General features: G+C 62.5%; 2 protein-coding genes across 2 annotated transcripts in view; one reads left to right on the top strand and one right to left on the bottom strand.

Moving 5' to 3' along the window:
• The first annotated feature begins 1,885 nt into the window (after positions 1-1,885).
• PLIN4 (perilipin 4) lies at positions 1,886-11,248 on the top strand. The gene is given in 7 exon segments (XM_007460725.1): positions 1,886-2,039; positions 2,843-2,904; positions 4,254-4,256; positions 5,229-8,382; positions 8,493-8,680; positions 10,767-10,844; positions 10,916-11,248. Coding segments are annotated over 7 exon segments (3,972 nt in total).
• Positions 11,249-13,590: 2,342 nt separating this feature from the next.
• HDGFL2 (HDGF like 2) overlaps positions 13,591-20,958 on the bottom strand; it is a 20,207-nt gene continuing 12,839 nt past the window's right edge. Inside the window, exons 8-17 of the mRNA XM_007460530.1 lie at positions 20,886-20,953; positions 20,495-20,813; positions 19,306-19,409; positions 18,345-18,418; positions 18,140-18,210; positions 17,678-17,779; positions 17,317-17,472; positions 14,848-14,902; positions 14,036-14,168; positions 13,591-13,690 (exon numbers count right to left, since the gene is read on the bottom strand). Coding sequence (XP_007460592.1) covers positions 13,591-13,690; positions 14,036-14,168; positions 14,848-14,902; positions 17,317-17,472; positions 17,678-17,779; positions 18,140-18,210; positions 18,345-18,418; positions 19,306-19,409; positions 20,495-20,813; positions 20,886-20,953 — 1,182 coding nt within the window. The remainder of the gene's footprint in view (positions 13,691-14,035; positions 14,169-14,847; positions 14,903-17,316; positions 17,473-17,677; positions 17,780-18,139; positions 18,211-18,344; positions 18,419-19,305; positions 19,410-20,494; positions 20,814-20,885; positions 20,954-20,958) is intronic.

The raw sequence follows: 20,958 nt of genomic DNA, 5'->3' as shown, positions 1-20,958 counted from the left end.
CTTCCCTCCTCCCAGCTTAGCACCCAGAGCCATCAACTGGACACAGCTGGGATCCCTGTCCCAGGGGTGGGCAGGGGGCATTCAAGGAGGGCGTAGAAGTCATTTCTCTGCCTGCACACCCACCCACAGACAGCCTGCTGGCATATAGGCTCTGGATCTGGGTTCGAATCCTGTCTCTGCCACTTCCCAGCTCTGTGGCCTCAGGTACAGGATGCCTCTTCCAGGAATCCACCCTCAGTTGGCCCAAGCCCACCAGGCCTGGATCTCACTTCTAGGGCACCTCCAGTTCTGTTGGTGTCCTGTCTTGGTCTGTATTTAGGCCCTTTCTCAAGGGAAGTCCCTTCTGGAGAGTGACACGTTCCCTCACTGCTCAGGGCAGACCCTGCTCCTCTCTTTCTGCCTGGACAATGCTAAGCTGATGTTTGTTGAGAACCTGCTAGGTACCGGGCACTGGGGTTAACAGGTTACATGCGTGACCTCATTTCACGCTTACAACTACCCTATGAGTTGGTCCGTTTAGCCGAACATTTATTAAATTGCCAAGTATCGTTCTATTGCAGGGGACACAGCAGTGAACAAAAGACAGGCCTGGTGGAGGTGAGGGAAGAAGCTGTGTGGGTGTCTGGGGAAGATGCTCCAGGCAGAGGGAATAACAGGTGCAAAGGTCCTGGGGCAGGGCCATGCCTGGAGATTTGGAGGAACAGAGAGGAGGCCTGTGTGGCTGAGGCATGGTGAGTGAGGGGGGCAGAGAGGGAGGGAGATGAGGGCAGGGAGGAAGTAAGACCTTGTGGGCCACGGTGAGGAGTCTGGAGGGGGCAACTGAAGCACAAGGATGGTAACTGGCCAAGGTGGCCCAGCAGAGCGACTTGAACCATGCCCATCACACAGATGGAAATCAGAGGCCGAGGGTGTGCAGGCTGTGCCTTGAGGGTACAGGACCGCCCATGAATCACTCAGCCTGGTGGGGGTGGGTGCCATGGGCAGAGGCTGCCCAGTGCTGAGAGCAGGGGAAAGGTGCTGGGCCCGGGGCCCACGCTGGAGCGGGCAGGCACGTGACTATCCAGGGCCCTCCCTTGGCCCAGTGGCTGCCTGCCTCTGCCGGCCAGGCCTGCACCACCCCAGACCCTATAAGGCCTGGGAGCTGAGAGCAGAGCTGTGCTGCCTGTCACTCCGGGGGACCCTCACACGGTTCAGGTGAGCAATACCAGGGTGAGGCTGGCCTCTGGGCCGGTATCGGGGGACTGCTCAGGGCTATGGGTGTGGGGCAGGAGGCCCGGGACCCGCCGTTCATGCCCCCTCTCTGCCCTTCCAGCTGCTTAGAGGATTACCATGTCTGCTCAAGATGAAGGAGGCCGGGATCCCCCCGAACCCAAGGGCAAGGTGAGGGCAGGCGTGGGAGGGAAAGATCACAGCTGGGGCCTGGAGAGACCCCAGAACCTTGGGAATGTGACCTCCACAGTCCTGGGGTCTGGAGGGGCTTCCCGGGGGGGCGGTGTTGGGGAGGGAGGGCTCTGAAGGCCACAGTGCCAATCTTCCCTCCGGTCCCAAGCTGGAGGGTGGGGGGTGGGAGGATGCACTCAAGCCTCAGTTCTTTCCTTGCTGTGTGACCCTGTGCCAGCCTCGGCCCCTCTCTGAGCCTCAGTTTCCCCAGCTGAGAAATGTGGGCCACGGAAGGAAAAGGAGAGACCCAGAGGATGAACTTTTTCTCTGTCTGTGGGAGGCAGGCTGAACCTGCCCATTGCACAGGCGAGGAGACTGAGGCTCAGAGTGGCTGAGGTCATCCAGGAGCAAGGCCTGAGGCGGTTTGGGAACCCAGGGCTCTCTGATGCTCCCCTCACCCCACCCCCACCACGGCCTGGCTCTGCTCATGCTGCCCCCCCACCCCATGTAGACCCTGGGCAGCTTCTTTGGGTCCCTGCCTGGCTTCAGTTCTGCCCAGAACCCGGTGGCCCACGCCCACAGCTCAGCAAGAGAGGCCCAGCCGGTCGCCCATCCCACAGGTGCTCCAGCCGCCGAGACTGCCCAGCCCCAGGCTGAGGGTGAGTGGACAGCTCCATGGAGGCGGGAGCTCTGGAGATGGACCCCTGCAGGGACTTCTGCCCATCTTGGGGGTGCTTCATAGGTGCCTGCGTCACCTCAACAGACCCCACACAGCTGGCGTGCTCATTTAGCGCCAGATGGGGACCTGAGGCATAAATATGAGTGGCCTAAGGGGGCACAGCCAGCAACGCCCCCCACATTCTCAACCCCCCCGTCCACCTTCCATCACCCTGTTTCTGACGCCCTGTGGACCAGGGGCTGGGCATTCTGCATGTCTAAGCTCATCAAAGATTTTGATCCTGGTTCCAGAGAGGGGCAGCAGCTTCCCTGGCGTCACACAGCCTGCTCAGCTGGGGTGCTCGGGGCAGCCCTAGCCCCAAGTCCTGAAGGGGGGCTGGTGCAGGGGAGCCCAGGCTAGGGCGGCCGCTCTGGGCCCGGAGCCGGAGGCAGCTGACTTTTGCTCCACATACCCAGGCCTGGCAGGCGGCTGCCAGCTGTGGTGGAGTGGGGCGGGGCGGGGCCCTGAGTCCTCTCCCTGCATCATCCTGGGTGGGCGTCCAGCACCAGGACCAGGACCCAGGCAGAGAAAACTCTAGAGAACCCCTGCTCCAGGAGACTGCTCCTGGGGGTTGAGGGAGCCAGACCCATGGCCGTGGATGTCACCTTCTGCCGTCCCTGGCAGGGCAGCTGGGACATTCCTGACCTTTTGGGCTGTGCCCACTGATTGTGCAATGGGCTTCAGGGTGGCTGATGCCAGCGCATATCCCTCCCTGGGTTGCCTGATTGGCTCTTGTCCCCACAGTGGCCACCGACCCGGAGCAGACAACCAGGGGCGTTGAGAAGACGCTGCCGCTTTCAGACAGGGTGAGAGGGGCTGGCAGAGCCTGGTCTGGTCTGATGGCCTCCACCTCCCCTTGGGCACCTCCTCCTGGGATGTTTCAGTTCCTGCCGTCTGCGGGTTGTCACAGGCCAAGAAGCAAGGCAGACACCCCTGTGGGATTCCAGGCCAGTCTTCCCCTCTGAGCCTCTGTTTCTACATCTGTGAAATGGGTGCAGTACTGCCTTACTGCCTGGCACCATGAGGCTCCATCCGGTCTACAGACACCCCCCACCCCCACTCCAGTTCTGTGCCTAGCACATTTCGACCCAAACAGTGGGCACCCTGTGTCAGGCTCTGGGCTCAGTGTTTACATGTGCTGCTTAATAGTTAACCCTCCCAACCGTCCTGCGAGGAAGGGAGCACTAGTACCCCACACAAAAGCTGAAGCACAGAGAAGCCAAGCCACTTGCCGAAGGTCACACAGCAAGACATTGTAGCACGGGATTTGAACCTTGGGCAGTCAGAGGCTGAACAGTGGCCAACGATGCATCCACCTTCGATCCTGGATGACTGGGGACTGCCCATATAACCACGTCCCCAGGGCCAGGGCAAGCGGAGTGGCTGATGTAAGACTGCTGAGGGCCATAGCAGGGTGACAGAGCCCTGATACAACCCTTCCAGCCAGCACACACCCCACACTGGAGTCTTCCTCGACTCCGCTCTGCCCTCAGCTCGGCCAGATCTGAGCATCTCGGAGGGCAAAGAACCACCAGGCTCACCCTGTGGCCCAAATTAAAATGGACCCCGGCAGCTGAGGGGCCCCCTCCCCACTTTTTCACTCCCCCTCCGCCCCTCTTCACTTGCAATAATGGAGCACCTGTTCCCTGGAAAGTGCTTCAGGCACCTTGACTCAGTTTTCTCTACCAATCTTTGAAGGAGGTGCTGTTTTTATTGTTGTTTGTTTGTTTTTTAAATGGCTGGGAGGGGATTATTTATTTATTTTTGGCTGCGTTGGGTCTTCGTTGCTGTGCATGGGCTTTCTCTAGTTGTGGCGAGCGGGGGCTACTCTTTGTGGCGGTGCACAGGCTTCTCATTTTGGTGGCTTCTCTTGTGGAGCACGGGCTCTAGGCACGCGGGCTTCAGTAGGTGTGGCTCGCAGGCTCGAGTGCAGGCTCAGTAGTTGTGGCGCAAGGCTCAGTAGTTGTAGCACACGGGCTTAGCTGCTCCATGGCATGTGGGATCTTCCCGCACCAGGGCTCGAACCCATGTTCCCTGCGTTGGCAGGCGGATTCTTAACCACTGCACCACCAGGGAAGTCCAGGAGGTGCTGTTTTAATTGCCACTCTTCAAATGAGGCTCAGAGAGGGGATGTGGCTTGCCTGAGGTAACAGAGCAAGTGTGGGAAAGAGCTGAACCCAGGTCTCTGTGGGCAAGATGCCCACTTGAGACGATGCTGGGCAGGAGGCAGGTGGTGAGAATAACATTTCAGGGCTTCTCAACTTCAGTCGTCTTGCCCATTCAGGGCCGGGTCATCCTCTGTGTGGGGCCGTCCTGGGCACTGGGGGTTGTTGAGCAGCATCCCTGACCCCACCCACTCACTCACTCAATGCCAGGAGCACCCTCTTCCGTGAAGTTGTGATTGTCAGATGTCCCCAGACATCACCCAGTGTCCCCTGGAGGGGGGGCAGGATCACCCTGGGTCACCCCTAACCTTGGGTTAAGAACCCCTGAATTGGAAATAGGAAACTGCTGGTTGAATCTGGGTGATGGCAACCCTGAGGCCATCACAGCCCTTCAGCAGTTTGGATGAACAAGAGGAAACTGCCCTCATTTTTGACTTACCAAGTTATCGACAGTTTCCTATGGCTCAAACCCAATACCTGGCCCTGTACTTTTCCAGTTATTACTTTTCTAAACAGAGATACCCATATTCCCTTCTCTTACTTGAATACGTTCATGCTAACAAGCATTTGGCCTCCTCAAATTTCTCCCCGTGATGGGGAAACCTGTCTCAAAATTGCCATAGAGATTAGGCAAGATGAAGAAAACATGTAATTCAATGGCTTGCTGAGCACAAGGCTAAGGGATATTGAGCAAGGAGGGTCCCAGAGGTGCTAGGGAAGAGCTGTCAGCAGTGGGGGATCTATTGTGTCAGGGGAACCACGTGGCGCTGTGACAGAGCTCAGTAGGCTGTATCCTGGAAGCCAGGGAGGGAGGTATGTCGGGGTGGGAGGTGAGCAGGCTGGGCCTCTGGGAGGAAGGTCCCACTCCCCAGGGCCATGTTAGGGATGAGGTGGAGATCTGGGGAAGGGTGGGGAGTGAGGTGTCTAGCACTCTCTGCTTGATCACGAATGTCCTTCCTCATCAGGCCATCTCCGGGACAAACAACCTAGTGTGGTCCAAGATGACCAGGACCAAGGATGCCTTCTCGTCTGGGATGGCCAACGTCATGGACACAGCTAAAAGCGTGGTCCAAGGAGGCCTGGGCATGACCCAGTCCACACTCACAGGCACCAAGGATGCAGTGTCCACTGGACTCACTGGAGCAGTGAACATGGCCAAGGGCACGGTCCAGATGGGCATGGACACCACCAAGACTGTCCTGACAGGCACCAAAGATGCAGTGTCCACTGGGCTCACTGGGGCAGTGAACATGGCCAAGGGCACTGTCCAAACTGGCATGGACACCACGAAGACTGTCCTGACAGGCACCAAAGATGCAGTTTCCACTGGGCTCACTGGGGCAGTGAACATGGCCAAGGGCACTGTCCAGACTGGCATGGACACCACCAAGACCGTCCTGACAGGCACCAAAGATGCAGTGTCCACTGGACTCACAGGAGCAATGGGTGTGGCCAAGGGGGCCGTCCAGACGGGCGTGGACACCACCAAGACCGTCCTGACAGGCACCAAAGATGCAGTGTCCAGTGGGCTCACTGGGGCAGTGAACATGGCCAAGGGCACCGTCCAGACGGGCATGGACACCACCAAGACCGTCCTGACAGGCACCAAAGATGCAGTGTCCACTGGATTCACTGGGGCAGTGAACATGGCCAAGGGCACCGTCCAGATGGGCATGGACACCACCAAGACTGTCCTGACAGGCACCAAAGATGCAGTGTCCACTGGGCTCACTGGAGCAATGGGCGTGGCCAAAGGAACCGTCCAGATGGGCGTGGACACCACCAGGACTGTCCTGGCAGGCACCAAAGATGCAGTGTCCACTGGGCTAACTGGGTCAGTGAACATGGCCAAGGGCACCATCCAGACTGGCATGGACACCACCAAGACCGTCCTGACAGGCACCAAAGATGCAGTGTCCAGTGGGCTCACTGGGGCAGTGAACATGGCCAAGGGCACCGTCCAGACTGGCATGGACACCACCAAGACTGTCCTGACAGGCACCAAAGATGCAGTGTCCACTGGATTCACTGGGGCAGTGAACATGGCCAAGGGCACGGTCCAGATGGGCATGGACACCACCAAGACCGTCCTGACAGGCACCAAAGATGCAGTGTCCACTGGGCTCACTGGAGCAATGGGCGTGGCCAAAGGAACCGTCCAGATGGGCGTGGACACCACCAAGACTGTCCTGACAGGCACCAAAGATGCAGTGTCCAGTGGGCTCACTGGGGCAGTGAACATGGCCAAGGGCACTGTCCAGACTGGCATGGATACCACCAAGACCGTCCTGACAGGCTCCAAAGATGCAGTGTCCGCTGGGCTCACTGGGGCAATGGGTGTGGCCAAGGGGGCCGTCCAGATGGGCATGGACACCACCAAGACTGTCCTCACAGGTACCAAGGATGCAGTGTCCACTGGGCTCACTGGAGCAATGGGTGTGGCCAAGGGGGCCGTCCAGTCCGGTGTGGACACCACCAAGACTGTCCTGACAGGCACCAAAGATACAGTGTCCACTGGGCTCACTGGGGCAGTGAACATGGCCAAGGGCACCGTCCAGACTGGCATGGATACCACCAAGACCGTCCTCACAGGGACCAAAGATGCAATGTCCGCTGGCCTCACTGGAGCAATGGGTGTGGCCAAAGGAACCGTCCAGATGGGTGTGGACACCACCAAGACCGTCCTGACAGGCACCAAAGCTGCAGTGTCCACTGGACTCACTGGGGCAATGGGTGTGGCCAAGGGGGCCGTCCAGACGGGCGTGGACACCACCAAGACCGTCCTGACAGGCTCCAAAGATGTAGTGTCCGCTGGTCTCACTGGAGCAATGGGCGTGGCCAAGGGGGCCGTCCAGACGGGCATGGACACCACCAAGACCGTCCTGACTGGCACCAAAGATGCAATGTCCGCTGGCCTCACTGGAGCAATGGGTGTGGCCAAAGGAACCGTCCAGACGGGCGTGGACACCACCAAGACCGTCCTGACTGGCACCAAAGATGCAATGTCCGCTGGCCTCACTGGAGCAATGGGTGTGGCCAAAGGAACCGTCCAGACGGGCATGGACACCACCAAGACCGTCCTGACAGGCACCAAAGATGCAGTGTCCAGTGGGCTCACTGGGGCAGTGAACATGGCCAAGGGGACCGTCCAGATGGGCATGGACACCACCAAGACTGTCCTGACAGGCTCCAAAGATGTAGTGTCCGCTGGTCTCACTGGAGCAATGGGCATGGCCAAGGGGGCTGTCCAGACGGGCATGGACACCACCAAGACCGTCCTGACAGGCACCAAAGATGCAGTGTCCACTGGGCTCACTGGGGCAGTGAACATGGCCAAGGGGGCCGTCCAGACGGGCATGGACACCACCAAGACCGTCGTGAGAGGCACCAAAGATGCAGTGTCCACAGGGCTCACTGGGGCAGTGAACATGGCCAAGGGCACCGTCCAGACGGGCGTGGACACCACCAAGACCGTCCTGACAGGCACCAAAGATGCAGTGTCCACAGGGCTCACTGGGGCAGTGAATGTGGCTACAGGGGCTGTGCAAACTGGGCTGAATACAACCCAAAATGTTTCAGCTGGTACAAGGAACACCATCTCCAGTGGCATGGCTGGTGCCGTGAATGTGGCCAACGCTGCTGCCCAGTGGGGTCTGGACACCTCGAAGGCTGTCCTCACCAGCACCAAAGATGCCGTGTCCACTGGGCTCACCAGGGTAGGGAACGTGGCCCGAGGAGGTGTGCAGACTGGTCTCGGAACCATCCAGAACTGGTTACCTGTTTCCCAGGATGCTGCCTCAGGTGGACTCGCCACTGCTGGAGCCCCAGATGGAGAGCAAGCCATCCTGAACCCTCACGAGGCTCAGTCCCGTGGGGTCTCCAGGCCCCCGGACACTGTGTGTGCACGCCTGGGCCTTGCTGGGAAAGCCACCACCAATACCAAGGGCCTCGTGTCCGCTGAGGTGACTTTCACCCAAGAGGCCGCCCTGGGCAAGAAGGATGACGCAGGGCCTGGGGCCACCCCTTGCGGCCAGGAAGGAGCCCGGGGCTTTGCAACACTCCGGAACGCGCTGGAGGAGCTGGGGGAGATCTTCCGGCCCATGAGCGCCGAGGAGCAAGGTGAGAACAGGACAGCCTGGTCCCAGCTCCCAGGGGCCCGGTCGTCTGTACAGCACACGCCCCTGGCGCCCGAGGGGCCTCTCGGGTTGAGCGGCCCTGTTCCCTTTCAGCTCAGCTGGCTGCCTCCCAGCCCCCGCGGAGGGAGGCCACGGCCGACCAAAGCAGCTACTTTGTGCGTCTGGGCGACTTGGACCCCAGCTTCCGCCAGCGGGCTTTCGAGCACGCCCTGAGCCACCTGCAGCAAGGCCAGTTCCAGGCCCTGGACGTGCTGGCTCAGCTCGAGGACGCCTTCTGGCTGGTAAGAGCCCTCCCTTCCGCCAGTGCCTTCCTCAGCCACGCGTGGGGGACTCGACAGACACATACTGAGCATACGGCCGTCGGCCACTCAGTCACGGGTCTGCTCTCAAGGAGCTTGTATTCCAGGGAGGAAGATGGACACAAGACCCAATACTTGCCACCAGCGGGGTTGCAGAGAGGGAAACAAGACAGTCGTGCAGAGAGGGGCAGGGCAGGAGCGTGTCTGTTTGAGCCAAGTCGTGTGGAAAGTGGGGACCGCAAGGACAGACAGTGGCCTGAGAACAAGCTAGGTGTGTTCCAAGGAGCAGAAGGGCGGCCGGTGGCAGGGGAGGGTAAAGTGAAGGCGCTGACAGGGTAGGGGGAACCGATGCGATCTGGGTGGGGTTCAGTGATGCAAGGAAGGGCCCAGCGGTAGGTGACTTGAACACCACCGTGGGGACAGGCACCGAGCCAGCGGGGTCATGCTCTCGCCAGCCCCACTCACCCCTCCGCCCCAGGCTTTCTCCCCTGCAGCACCACTGACACCCGCGCTGGCTCCTTGTGGGTGCTGGGGCTGACCTGCCTGCGGTAGGAAGTTTAGTGGCATCCCGTCTGTGGCTCACGCAGACGGTGACGGACCCCCAGGTCTGAGCACCTCTAGGTTCCCAAGGTCACGGGTCATAAGTGTCGAACAGCCCCATCTACACAGGTGGCGAGGAACCCAGCCATGCTGCCTGAGTGGGGATTCCTGGGATGCGCTCAGGCATCTGTGTTTTCCGTCAGCGCCCCGGGGGTCTGTGGTGAGCCGCAATTTGAGGACCACTGCTCCAACCCAGAGGCTCTCAACAGGGTAGTCGTGCCCCCAGGGGAAACTGGGCCATGCCTGGGGATGTCTGGGGTGGTCCCCCGGGGGGGGGGGGGGGGGCCCTGGCATTGAGTGGGTGGGAGCAGGGAGGCTGCTCCACACCCCGCAGTGCCCAGGACTGGGGGCTGAGGGTTGGCCTGATGTAACAGAGGTTTTATTTTAAGGGGATCCCTCTGGCTACTGTGGGGAGGACAGGCCACCAGGGTCAAGGGCCAGAGCCAGGAAATGAGTGAGGTTTCTGCAAAAATCCTGGCCAATGCTGAGGGGGTCCTTGGGAGTAGCAACGGCAGTGGCAAGAGGCAGTTGGGTTCTGGATGTGTTTCCAAAGCAGCCCTACCAGCTTAGGTGTGAGAAGTGAGAGAGAGAAAAGACCCTATGAGGCCTCGGGGACTTTTAGCAGGGGACACCTAGAAATGCCCTGGATGGGTGGGTGGTGAACATTAAGGCTTGGTCTTGGACAGGGTAACCTGGAGATGACTAGTAGGCCCCCCGATGGAGTCGCCGGGGTTAAGAGCTGGGAGGGTGATGGAAAGTTGGAGTCAACATTTGGTCCACTTGCTGAGCTCTCAGGAGGACAAGGAAGATTAGTCAATGGGGGTGGGGGGCTCCTATGTGCTAGGGACCCAAAAAGCAAGGAGAAAAAGGTCCTGACAGAGCTCCCACCCAAGGGTGGGAGATAAACAACAAAGAAACGGTAACTCGACAGTGATAGGCCTCTGAGGAGAGACAGAGAGATGGCAGGGAGGGCCTGGGGGGGGGCCACCGTACTGGGCCAGAGGAAGCATGTTTTAGGCTGAGTGGGCAGCACGTGCAAAGGCCCTGAGGCAACAACACGCTGGACGTGCTCGAGGGACAAAAGGAAGCCAGCGTGGCCTAAGCAGAGAGCACAGCGGGATGTCAGCAGGAGGTGAGGTTGCAGGTGTCCTGAGCAGGCCACACAGGCCATGGTGAGGAACTGGATTCGGTCCAAAGGCCACTCACTGGGAGACGTGGGAGGATTTTGAGCTGGGGTGCGACATGGTGCCCCTGCCGTTCTGCTGAGCTCCCTGACAACCTCATAAGGAATTTGGATTTTTGCCTCTTTACGTGAACCATCCTGGTGCAGCTGGCCCTAAACCTTTCCACCACGCCACAGGAAAGGTAGACATGAAGCTCCAGGCCAGGCCTGGGAATGCCGCCCCCGGGGGAGTATCGGGAAGGTCCCTGCCAAGAAGGCCTCATGTCTCTGCTGGGCTCTTTCCAGATTGAGAAGGCCCAGCAGGCTCCAGACTGGCAGCTGTGCCCGGACCAGGATCTGAGCAGCCAAGCCAGCGCCCGAGAGGTGCGTACCAGGGGGCCGGTGCTCCTGCCCCTCCCCTCCAGCCCCGCTCACCTCCCTCCTTCCGCCCACAGGTGCCAGCCGCCGGGGCTCTGTCCAGGGTCTGCAGCCTTGTCCAGCAGCTCCATGTGGCCTACAGCAGCCTGGCCTCCGGCCTCCAGGGCCTCCCCGCCGAGCTCCGATGGCAGCTCAGGCAGGCGCGGCACAGCCTCTGCGAGCTCCACAGCGTTGTCTCCTCTGCCGCCTCCGTGGCGGAGCTGCCGGCTGAGCGCCTGGCCCAGAGCCGCCAGGGCGTACGCCAGGCGTGGCAGGGGCTGGAGCAGCTGCTGGAGAGCGTGCAGCACAGCCCTCCGCTCAGCTGGCTGGTGGGGCCCTTCGCCCTGCACCCCAATGGGCAGCAGCTGTAGGAGCCCCTCCCCCGCCCGAAACCAGCCCCAACCCCCGGAAGCTCCGGGCCCTGCCGGCTGGCACCCCACCTTTCTCCCTGAGCACGGCTGGCCCTTCTCCTGGCCGAGGAGCCCGGGGCGGCTAAGACCCTCGACGGCGGTGGGGGTGCCCGGGCTTTGCCTGAAGATCTCAAGCAAGCGCTTCATTTAGGAACAAGAAGGGGAGTTGTGGGCTTCTCTGGTGGCGCAGTGGTTGAGAGTCCGCCTGCCGATGCAGGGGACACGGGTTCGTGCCCCGGTCTGGGAAGATCCCACATGCCGCGGAGCGGCTGGGCCCGTGAGCCATGGCCACTGAGCCTGCGAGTCCGGAGCCTGTGCTCCGCAACGGGAGAGGTCGCAACAGTGAGAGGCCCGCATACCCCGAAAAAAAAAAAAAAAAAAAAAAAAAAAAAAGAAGGGGAGTTGTGCCTGTCATGAAGGTTCTCCACTCAGCACCCCCAGTAGGGCCCTTTTATCTTTTACCTCTGGGAGGGGGGTCTTCCACCCCAGCCTGGGCCCTCTAGCTATACCAGCTTGGCAGGCGGCCCTGCTCCTCCATCCTGGGCTCCAGGCAGCTCCGTCCTCGCTCTGAAAGCCCACGCCACTCAGCAAACAGCACATGCCAGAAGGTGCCAGAGCGCCACCATCATCCCGAGGCAGGTAGGCCCCCACCGCCTCTGCCGACCCCCGGCCTGGCCCAGGGGCTTCATGAAGGCAAAGCCGCAGCAGCCACTGACAGCTGAGAACCGGACTGTCGGGGTGGGGTGGGGTGAGTACACATCCCTTCCTGCTGCAGCCCACTCACCGGGCAGCGCCCCCTGGTCCTGGGTGATCACAAGGACCCCACAGATGATGTTCTCAGGTCCCTGGGCCCAGAGGCTGCCGATGAAGGAATAAAGGGGCTCCCTCACACGGGATGGGGCCCTAGGGAGCACATGACAAAATGTGCTCGAGGGACTTCCAGGTGGTCCGGTGGTAAGGACTCTGTGCTTTCACTGCCGAGGGTGCGGGTTGGATCCCTGGTTGGAGAACTAAGATCCCACAAACCACAAGGCACGGCCAAAAAACCGAAAACAGAAGAACGTGCTCGACACACGTTCAGGTCTCAGTCACGTGCTCCAGGCCGGAGACCAGCAGCCCCTGGACAAGGGCCCCTTCCTTCCCACCGTGCTCTCCCCGGGGCGCCCTGCGAGGTGGGCTGCACATGGGAAGGTGGGACAACAGAGGGCCGGTCCCCCTGCTCCCCGGGAGATGCTGAGGGAGCTGCTGCGTCAGAAGTCCAGTGGCCCGAGGCTTGTCAAGTCCCCACTTCCCACGCCTGCAGCCCCCCTATCTGGCCACCTCCTTGACGGAGGAAGCGAAGCGGCCCTGCTTCTCAGAAATCACCAGGTGCTCCAAGCCCCGGGACGGATGGGCCAGCTCTCCCCAGAGGGTCACCACGGCTGCCAGGGGCCACGCGGGGCCCTGTGCCACAGGAGCTGGCCGAGGCAAGACACGGGGACCAGTCTGGGAACTTCCCCAAGCCTTTCCTTCCTCACTCCCCAACACGGACGGCCATCGGAGGGGGTGACACTGGAAACAGTCGTTCACGGAAACCAAGCTCAGTGACAACCTCAAATCCAACCAAACCAGACCAAACCAAACGGGGCAGGGGGCGGGGGTGGTACGCTAGGCCCAGGGAGCAAAACCACACCATGCCTCTCTCTCAGCCGGGACAGAGGGGCTCAGCCACCGGCAGGACAAGGGACACACCTGGCTGGGCGCCGCACACACATCCCCCATCTGAATCCAAGCCGACGGGTGAGCACAGAGAAGCCCAGAGCGTGGGGTGTCACTCGGCCCCCGTCACACAGCGAGGCCTGCCCCCAACACCCACGCCCCGTGCACATCGACGACAACAGCCCTCAGCATCCCTCCTGGTACTTTTGGAAAGGCCTTGCTCACTGCCCCCGTCAGCCCTGCAGGGCCTGGAGCACCATCAGAACCAAATCCATATTCGCTGCTCACGGTGACCCTATGGCTTAAAACCCTCTGTCCCTGGAAAAACCCTCTGTCCCTGGACAGCCCCTTGACAACTGCAAACCAGCGATGCTAGAAAACCAAGCCAATAAAAGCAACTTTTTTCATTAAAAAAACCCTTTATAGTCATTTCATGTCCGTTGGAAATCACAGAAATTAGGCAGAAAAAAAACCCAGGGGGCCAAATACGAACAACACAGCGTCTCCCCAACAGTTCTCTGCTCCCTGGGTGCCGGGAAGGAGCCAGGCAGGCCTCGGGGCAGCTGCGAGTGGCGGCGGCGGGGCCCGGCCACGGGCCGCCCGGCTCAGCTGTCCTCGTCGTCCAGGGACTCCGAGTCCACCCGCAGCCTCTCTCGCTCCTGCCGCTCCTTCCCGGGCCCGTCCAGGTCGGGGCCCTCCCGCGCACTGCTGGTGGAGGACAGCACGGGCGGGCAGGGGTGAGCAGGCCCCTCACCGTCTGTCTCCTTCCTTCCACCTACAGAGACCAACAGCCCTCGCCCCCAACCTCCCCCTGCCTGCCTGCCTGCCTGCAGCCCCGGCTGCTCCCGTGATGGGTGTCAGGAGGGAGCCACCCTCCGGGAGCTCAGGCCCAGGCCAGTCGGCCCCGAGCCCCGAGCTCCCTCCGAGGGGCCTGGGGGTCAGTCAGCGTGCGGGAGACTGATGTCCCTCGGGCCCTTACCCAACCGGGAGCAGCTCAGACACCGGGCTGCCTTCTCCGGAAGTCGCCCCTGCGGCCCCAGCGACACTTACTCGTTGTGTAATGGATCTTCAGAGGAGCCGCCCCCCGGCCCCTCCTCTGAGTTCTGTCCTTCCTCCGGCTCCTTGTCCTCCATGCTCTCCCCCTTCTGGGACGTCGCCTCGCCGTTCACAGGGGCCGAGAGATCTGTGGGGAGAGGGTCGTGGGACGCTGTGGGGCAACCTGCCTGCAGAGAGCGAGCAGCGTGCGAGCACCCGCCTGTGCACCTGAATTCACCCGTGCCACCAGACATGCGGGGGCCGCGGCTGCGTGGGGCTCTTTCTCCAGCCGGCCCCTGGCCCATCCACGCGGCCTGGAGATGGGAGGGGCAGGTAAACGAACGGCCGTGGGCAACACCGGGGAAAAGCCTGCCACGGCCATGTCCAAACAGACGTGGGGAGAGACGCCCCCTCTATGCTCTCCTCCGGGCAGCCTCGGCTTCGGCGAAGCCCTCTCGGTGCTGGTCTTAAGGGCGGCTCCAAGCATCTCTCACCAGGACCGCACGACCCCGGCAGGAAGGAACGCTCTCCTGTCCCCGCAGCCACTGTCCCCGCCACAGACGCCCTTGCTCCTCTCAGCCCACCCGTGGCCCTCCCCTCCCAGACCTCTGCGACCGCCCGTCCCAGAAACGCTCGCGCACCTGGCCGCACACACACAGCCTCCTCTGCTACCTGGCTCTGAGGGTCTGGATGGAGCCTATGAGCAGCACAGGGGCGTGTGGCCCAGACACCAGCTGCTTGGGGGACACAGCCAGCCTGCGCAGCGAGTGCCGACAGATGGAGCCACCTGGGCGGTCTGCTCGGCGCCCCTCCCGCCAGCTCCTCACCAGTGCTCCCCTCGTCCTCTGCCCTCTCCGCAGGGGCCTCCTCTCCGGCCAGTATCTCCTCGGCCTTCTCCGGCCCAGTTCTGGTCGCCTTCTGGATGGCCTCGATCTTTGGTCCCAGGACCCGAGACTTGAGCCGGGTGTAGACCTCCGCAGCCTTCTCCATCACCTCCTTGTTGGCCTTGTAGCGGCGGATCTGGCCCACCAAGAGGCCTGGCTCAGGGGACGCAGCCTCCTCACCCCCCGCCCGAGACCCTCCCCCATCACTGCATCCTGCAGCGCCTCCCGTGCGCACGGCTTCCTCCTCACTGACCACAGGCGGCCGTGGCCGGAAGCCCAGCGCCCCGAGCAGACCCGGAGCCCCACCACCAGCCCCTTCAACCCCTGGGCTCCCGCCGCACCTTCTTCAATGTGGCCACCACGTCCGTGTTCTTCTGGAGGATCTGTGAGGTCACCTGCAGGGTCCCCAGTTCCTCTAACGCGTTCAGACACCTCTTCACATCCTGCAAGGCAGCGAGGGCAGCGAGGAGGGTCAGCGCCTAGCTGCGGGGGTTCTAGGGGGCCCAAGAGGGCAGAGAAGGACACCCTGGGCTGAGCGACGGGGAGCCCCCGGGACAGTGGTGAAGCACCCGGAACTTGAGGGGTCTTGGGGCCTCGTGTGGCACCACCTGGTGGGAACGCAGAGCACTGCACCCAGGAGGCCGAGCTGGGCCCTTATCTGGTGGGCGCCCACGTGAACAAAGACCCTGCCCTGCGCGTGTGGCCTGGCTTTGCTTCAGCGTCCCCAGACTTCTAAGGGAGCTCGAGCGATGAGGGGGCAGGGGAACTGAGACCTGACCTCTGCACCCCGAGGAAGGTCTCACCGGATTGTCAACCTTCAGGGCGAACTTGATCTCGCTGTGCAGCTTCTGAAGCTTCTCCTCCACGGAAGGTTCTGTGGCCAAGAGGGAAGGCAGCGCCCGGGCCTGAGCGGGGTCCCTGGTGATGGGAGCCGGCTCCTCCAGGGCCGTCCCTCCTCCCGTTCGGCGACCTCAGGCTGCAACCAGGGCTGGGCAGCTGGCCCCTCACCTTTCTTCTTCTCAACCTTCCGGTCTGGTGGGAACCCTTCCGACCGCTTCCGGGTCCGTTCCATCTTAGCGGGCCTGTGGAGAGTCGCGCCCTTAGAAGGCCCCTGACCAATGTCCCCACTGAGGGCCAGGGGCCTGTGGGGGGACCCATGGCCACTGCAGAAGGAAACCATCAGGAGGCCCGGGAGGCTAGGAGGAGGAGGCTCAAGGCCCGCCTGACCTGGTCTAGGGCAGCACCCGAGGGGACCCAAGACATAACCCTTCCTCTAGGAAGTAAATAATGTGAAAGCCCAGAATTTTTTTTTTTTTTTTTTTCCCTGCCTGCCTGCCTGCCTGCAGCCCCGGCTGCTCCCGTGATGGGTGTCAGGAGGGAGCCACCCTCCGGGAGCTCAGGCCCAGGCCAGTCGGCCCCGAGCCCCGAGCTCCCTCCGAGGGGCCTGGGGGTCAGTCAGCGTGCGGGAGACTGATGTCCCTCGGGCCCTTACCCAACCGGGAGCAGCTCAGACACCGGGCTGCCTTCTCCGGAAGTCGCCCCTGCGGCCCCAGCGACACTTACTCGTTGTGTAATGGATCTTCAGAGGAGCCGCCCCCCGGCCCCTCCTCTGAGTTCTGTCCTTCCTCCGGCTCCTTGTCCTCCATGCTCTCCCCCTTCTGGGACGTCGCCTCGCCGTTCACAGGGGCCGAGAGATCTGTGGGGAGAGGGTCGTGGGACGCTGTGGGGCAACCTGCCTGCAGAGAGCGAGCAGCGTGCGAGCACCCGCCTGTGCACCTGAATTCACCCGTGCCACCAGACATGCGGGGGCCGCGGCTGCGTGGGGCTCTTTCTCCAGCCGGCCCCTGGCCCATCCACGCGGCCTGGAGATGGGAGGGGCAGGTAAACGAACGGCCGTGGGCAACACCGGGGAAAAGCCTGCCACGGCCATGTCCAAACAGACGTGGGGAGAGACGCCCCCTCTATGCTCTCCTCCGGGCAGCCTCGGCTTCGGCGAAGCCCTCTCGGTGCTGGTCTTAAGGGCGGCTCCAAGCATCTCTCACCAGGACCGCACGACCCCGGCAGGAAGGAACGCTCTCCTGTCCCCGCAGCCACTGTCCCCGCCACAGACGCCCTTGCTCCTCTCAGCCCACCCGTGGCCCTCCCCTCCCAGACCTCTGCGACCGCCCGTCCCAGAAACGCTCGCGCACCTGGCCGCACACACACAGCCTCCTCTGCTACCTGGCTCTGAGGGTCTGGATGGAGCCTATGAGCAGCACAGGGGCGTGTGGCCCAGACACCAGCTGCTTGGGGGACACAGCCAGCCTGCGCAGCGAGTGCCGACAGATGGAGCCACCTGGGCGGTCTGCTCGGCGCCCCTCCCGCCAGCTCCTCACCAGTGCTCCCCTCGTCCTCTGCCCTCTCCGCAGGGGCCTCCTCTCCGGCCAGTATCTCCTCGGCCTTCTCCGGCCCAGTTCTGGTCGCCTTCTGGATGGCCTCGATCTTTGGTCCCAGGACCCGAGACTTGAGCCGGGTGTAGACCTCCGCAGCCTTCTCCATCACCTCCTTGTTGGCCTTGTAGCGGCGGATCTGGCCCACCAAGAGGCCTGGCTCAGGGGACGCAGCCTCCTCACCCCCCGCCCGAGACCCTCCCCCATCACTGCATCCTGCAGCGCCTCCCGTGCGCACGGCTTCCTCCTCACTGACCACAGGCGGCCGTGGCCGGAAGCCCAGCGCCCCGAGCAGACCCGGAGCCCCACCACCAGCCCCTTCAACCCCTGGGCTCCCGCCGCACCTTCTTCAATGTGGCCACCACGTCCGTGTTCTTCTGGAGGATCTGTGAGGTCACCTGCAGGGTCCCCAGTTCCTCTAACGCGTTCAGACACCTCTTCACATCCTGCAAGGCAGCGAGGGCAGCGAGGAGGGTCAGCGCCTAGCTGCGGGGGTTCTAGGGGGCCCAAGAGGGCAGAGAAGGACACCCTGGGCTGAGCGACGGGGAGCCCCCGGGACAGTGGTGAAGCACCCGGAACTTGAGGGGTCTTGGGGCCTCGTGTGGCACCACCTGGTGGGAACGCAGAGCACTGCACCCAGGAGGCCGAGCTGGGCCCTTATCTGGTGGGCGCCCACGTGAACAAAGACCCTGCCCTGCGCGTGTGGCCTGGCTTTGCTTCAGCGTCCCCAGACTTCTAAGGGAGCTCGAGCGATGAGGGGGCAGGGGAACTGAGACCTGACCTCTGCACCCCGAGGAAGGTCTCACCGGATTGTCAACCTTCAGGGCGAACTTGATCTCGCTGTGCAGCTTCTGAAGCTTCTCCTCCACGGAAGGTTCTGTGGCCAAGAGGGAAGGCAGCGCCCGGGCCTGAGCGGGGTCCCTGGTGATGGGAGCCGGCTCCTCCAGGGCCGTCCCTCCTCCCGTTCGGCGACCTCAGGCTGCAACCAGGGCTGGGCAGCTGGCCCCTCACCTTTCTTCTTCTCAACCTTCCGGTCTGGTGGGAACCCTTCCGACCGCTTCCGGGTCCGTTCCATCTTAGCGGGCCTGTGGAGAGTCGCGCCCTTAGAAGGCCCCTGACCAATGTCCCCACTGAGGGCCAGGGGCCTGTGGGGGGACCCATGGCCACTGCAGAAGGAAACCATCAGGAGGCCCGGGAGGCTAGGAGGAGGAGGCTCAAGGCCCGCCTGACCTGGTCTAGGGCAGCACCCGAGGGGACCCAAGACATAACCCTTCCTCTAGGAAGTAAAAAATGTGAAAGCCCAGAATTTTTTTTTTTTTTTTTTTTTTAAACAGGTGGTTAAGGCTGAGTGGCTAGTTACGTAGACCCCAGCACATGAGTTACTCTGATATGATGCTGGGAAACGGCAGCTGGCATGTCACCAAGCCTTCGATTCTACATCCTGCTCGGCAGCCTGGCTGCCACATTCCCATGGGGCAGGTTCGTTTACTGATGGCTGGGATTCCACATAGAAAGTGGGCAGGGAGATGGGCTCTGTGCTCCCACCTCAGTGGGCCTTGGACTTTAAAAAGCCTGAGAACCACTGGTCTGGGGACAGTCTCTCCGCCTGAGCACTGGCGACACGGGGGCCGGGTCATCCTCTGTGGGGCTCCATCCTGGGCACTGTGGGGAGAGGAGCAGCCTCCCTGGCTCCACCCAGTGGATCCCAGGAACCGCCCCCACGTGACCACCACAGATGTCCCAGGACACTGCCTGGTGTCCCCTGGGAGCCGGGTCACCCCGCGGGGAGAGGCCTGCTCTGGGGAAGGACCACAGACCTGGGCAGTGACTCCTGCATAACCTGATAGGGCCCCAAGAATCAGACACTTCAACTGGATTCAGTCGCGAAGACCGAATTTGGAAGCTGGGGCCCTCCCTTGAGATGTGGGGACCCCCAGGGGCCTATGGGAGGAGTGGCAGTGTGGGAACGGACCTGGCCCGCGGCCTCTCCTCGGGGCGCCCTCTCTTCTCCCTCTGGCTGGGTCTCCGCGCGGGCTCTGCGTTTTGCAGGTGCAACTTCTTCGCGGATTTCTTCACCTGTAGCAACCAGAGAAAGGGAGGGGCTGGAGCGGCAGGCAGCGTGGGGCTGCCCCAGACCCCTGAGCTGTTCCATTAGAGACACAGAATGACATTCCCTGCTATCACCTTCGCCTGATGGGAGCTGATGGACTGGGCAGGATGGACCCCGTGTCCAGTCCATCCCCGGGCAGCAGCTTCTCAGGGCCTGAAAGGATCACCCAACAGTGGGGCAGCCCCACTGCATTCCTCTTGCTGAGCAACACACCTCCTGTGCCAGGGAACTTGGTCACCCCTTTTGTGACAAAATGGAGAGCAGTGGGGAGAGAACAGGGCATTGTTCGGCTCCCCCACCCCTATCGAGTGGGACCCTGGGCTCGGACCAGAAGGCGATGGGCCCGGGGGGCTCAGATTCCTGGACTCAGGCTGGCTTGTGAGAGCCAGGAGGACAGTGAGCTGACGGCCTGCGGTCACACACGGTGCTGAGGGTCACCACCAACATGCACCAGAGGCCGAACCGCTCCCGTGCTTACCCCACAAGCCGTTCCCCCACAGCAGCCGGAGGGCACCTGTGAGCACCCACCCCTCCTCTGCCCACAGCCCTCCAGGGTCCCACCTACCTCCCTTGGGGAAACAGCCCCAGTCCTCCACAAGGCCCTGCACGACCTGCCCTGTCCCCTCCCTTCCCTCTCCCCTCCCTCTCTCCCCCTCGCTCACTCTGCTCCAGACACACGGGCCTCCTGGCTGTTCCTCCAACACACCAGGCACGGTCCTGCCCCAGGGCCTTTGCACGGGCCGTGCGCTCGGCCAGGAAGGCCTCTCCCCCAGATATCTTCTCACTTCATTCAGATCCTTACTTAATGTCGGCTGCCCACCTGAATTGAAGCCTCTGAAGTCTGCCCTCTTTGCAATGGAAACCCTCTCGCCCCCGCAGCTCACACCCCGCCCTGGCTTCCATCTCCTTGGCACCACACACCATCCTCAGGTGGTCGGCTGCCCGTCCCCCTCCCTCAAGTGTCAGTTCCTTAACAGCGGGGTCTCTGTGTCTCCCTGACCGCTTGGCGCCCCGCACACAGCGGCTGCTGCACGGACGCCACCGGACGCACCTCTCTGTCCAGCTCGGCCTCGGGCTCCGAGTCGGAGGAGGACTGGGGGCCGCGGCCCCGGCCCTTCCGGCCGCGCTTCTTGACGGGCTCGTCGTCGTCCTTGAGCTCATCGCCGCTGCTGCCGGCGCTGCCCGCACGCGCCGCCTCCCCGCGCTCCCCGCGCTCCCGCCCGCGCCGCCGCTCCTTCTCCTCCTTCTCGCGCTCACGCAGCCGCCGCAGCTCCTCCTCCTGCTCCCGGCGCCGCCGCGCCTCCAGCTCGCGCCGCCGCTCCTCGTCCCGGCGCTTCCACTCGCTGATGCGGTCCACCTCGTCGCTGTCGCTGGGGGCGCGGGCCGGTTAGGGCTCCCGTCCCGGCCTGCCCGCGCCCCCGCCCCGAGGGCCCCGCACCCACCTGTCGCTGCTCGAGGTGGTCGGTGGCCGCTCAGCCTTCGGTTTCCGCCCACGGGGCTTGGGGGGAGGCTTCT

The sequence above is a fragment of the Lipotes vexillifer genome, unplaced genomic scaffold (genome assembly GCF_000442215.2).
Source record: "Lipotes vexillifer unplaced genomic scaffold, Lipotes_vexillifer_v1.1 scaffold1011, whole genome shotgun sequence".
In the NCBI taxonomy this organism is placed as follows: domain Eukaryota; kingdom Metazoa; phylum Chordata; class Mammalia; order Artiodactyla; family Lipotidae; genus Lipotes; species Lipotes vexillifer.
Note: the sequence above shows the minus strand (reverse complement) of the source record. Positions and strands in the feature narration are given on the sequence as shown.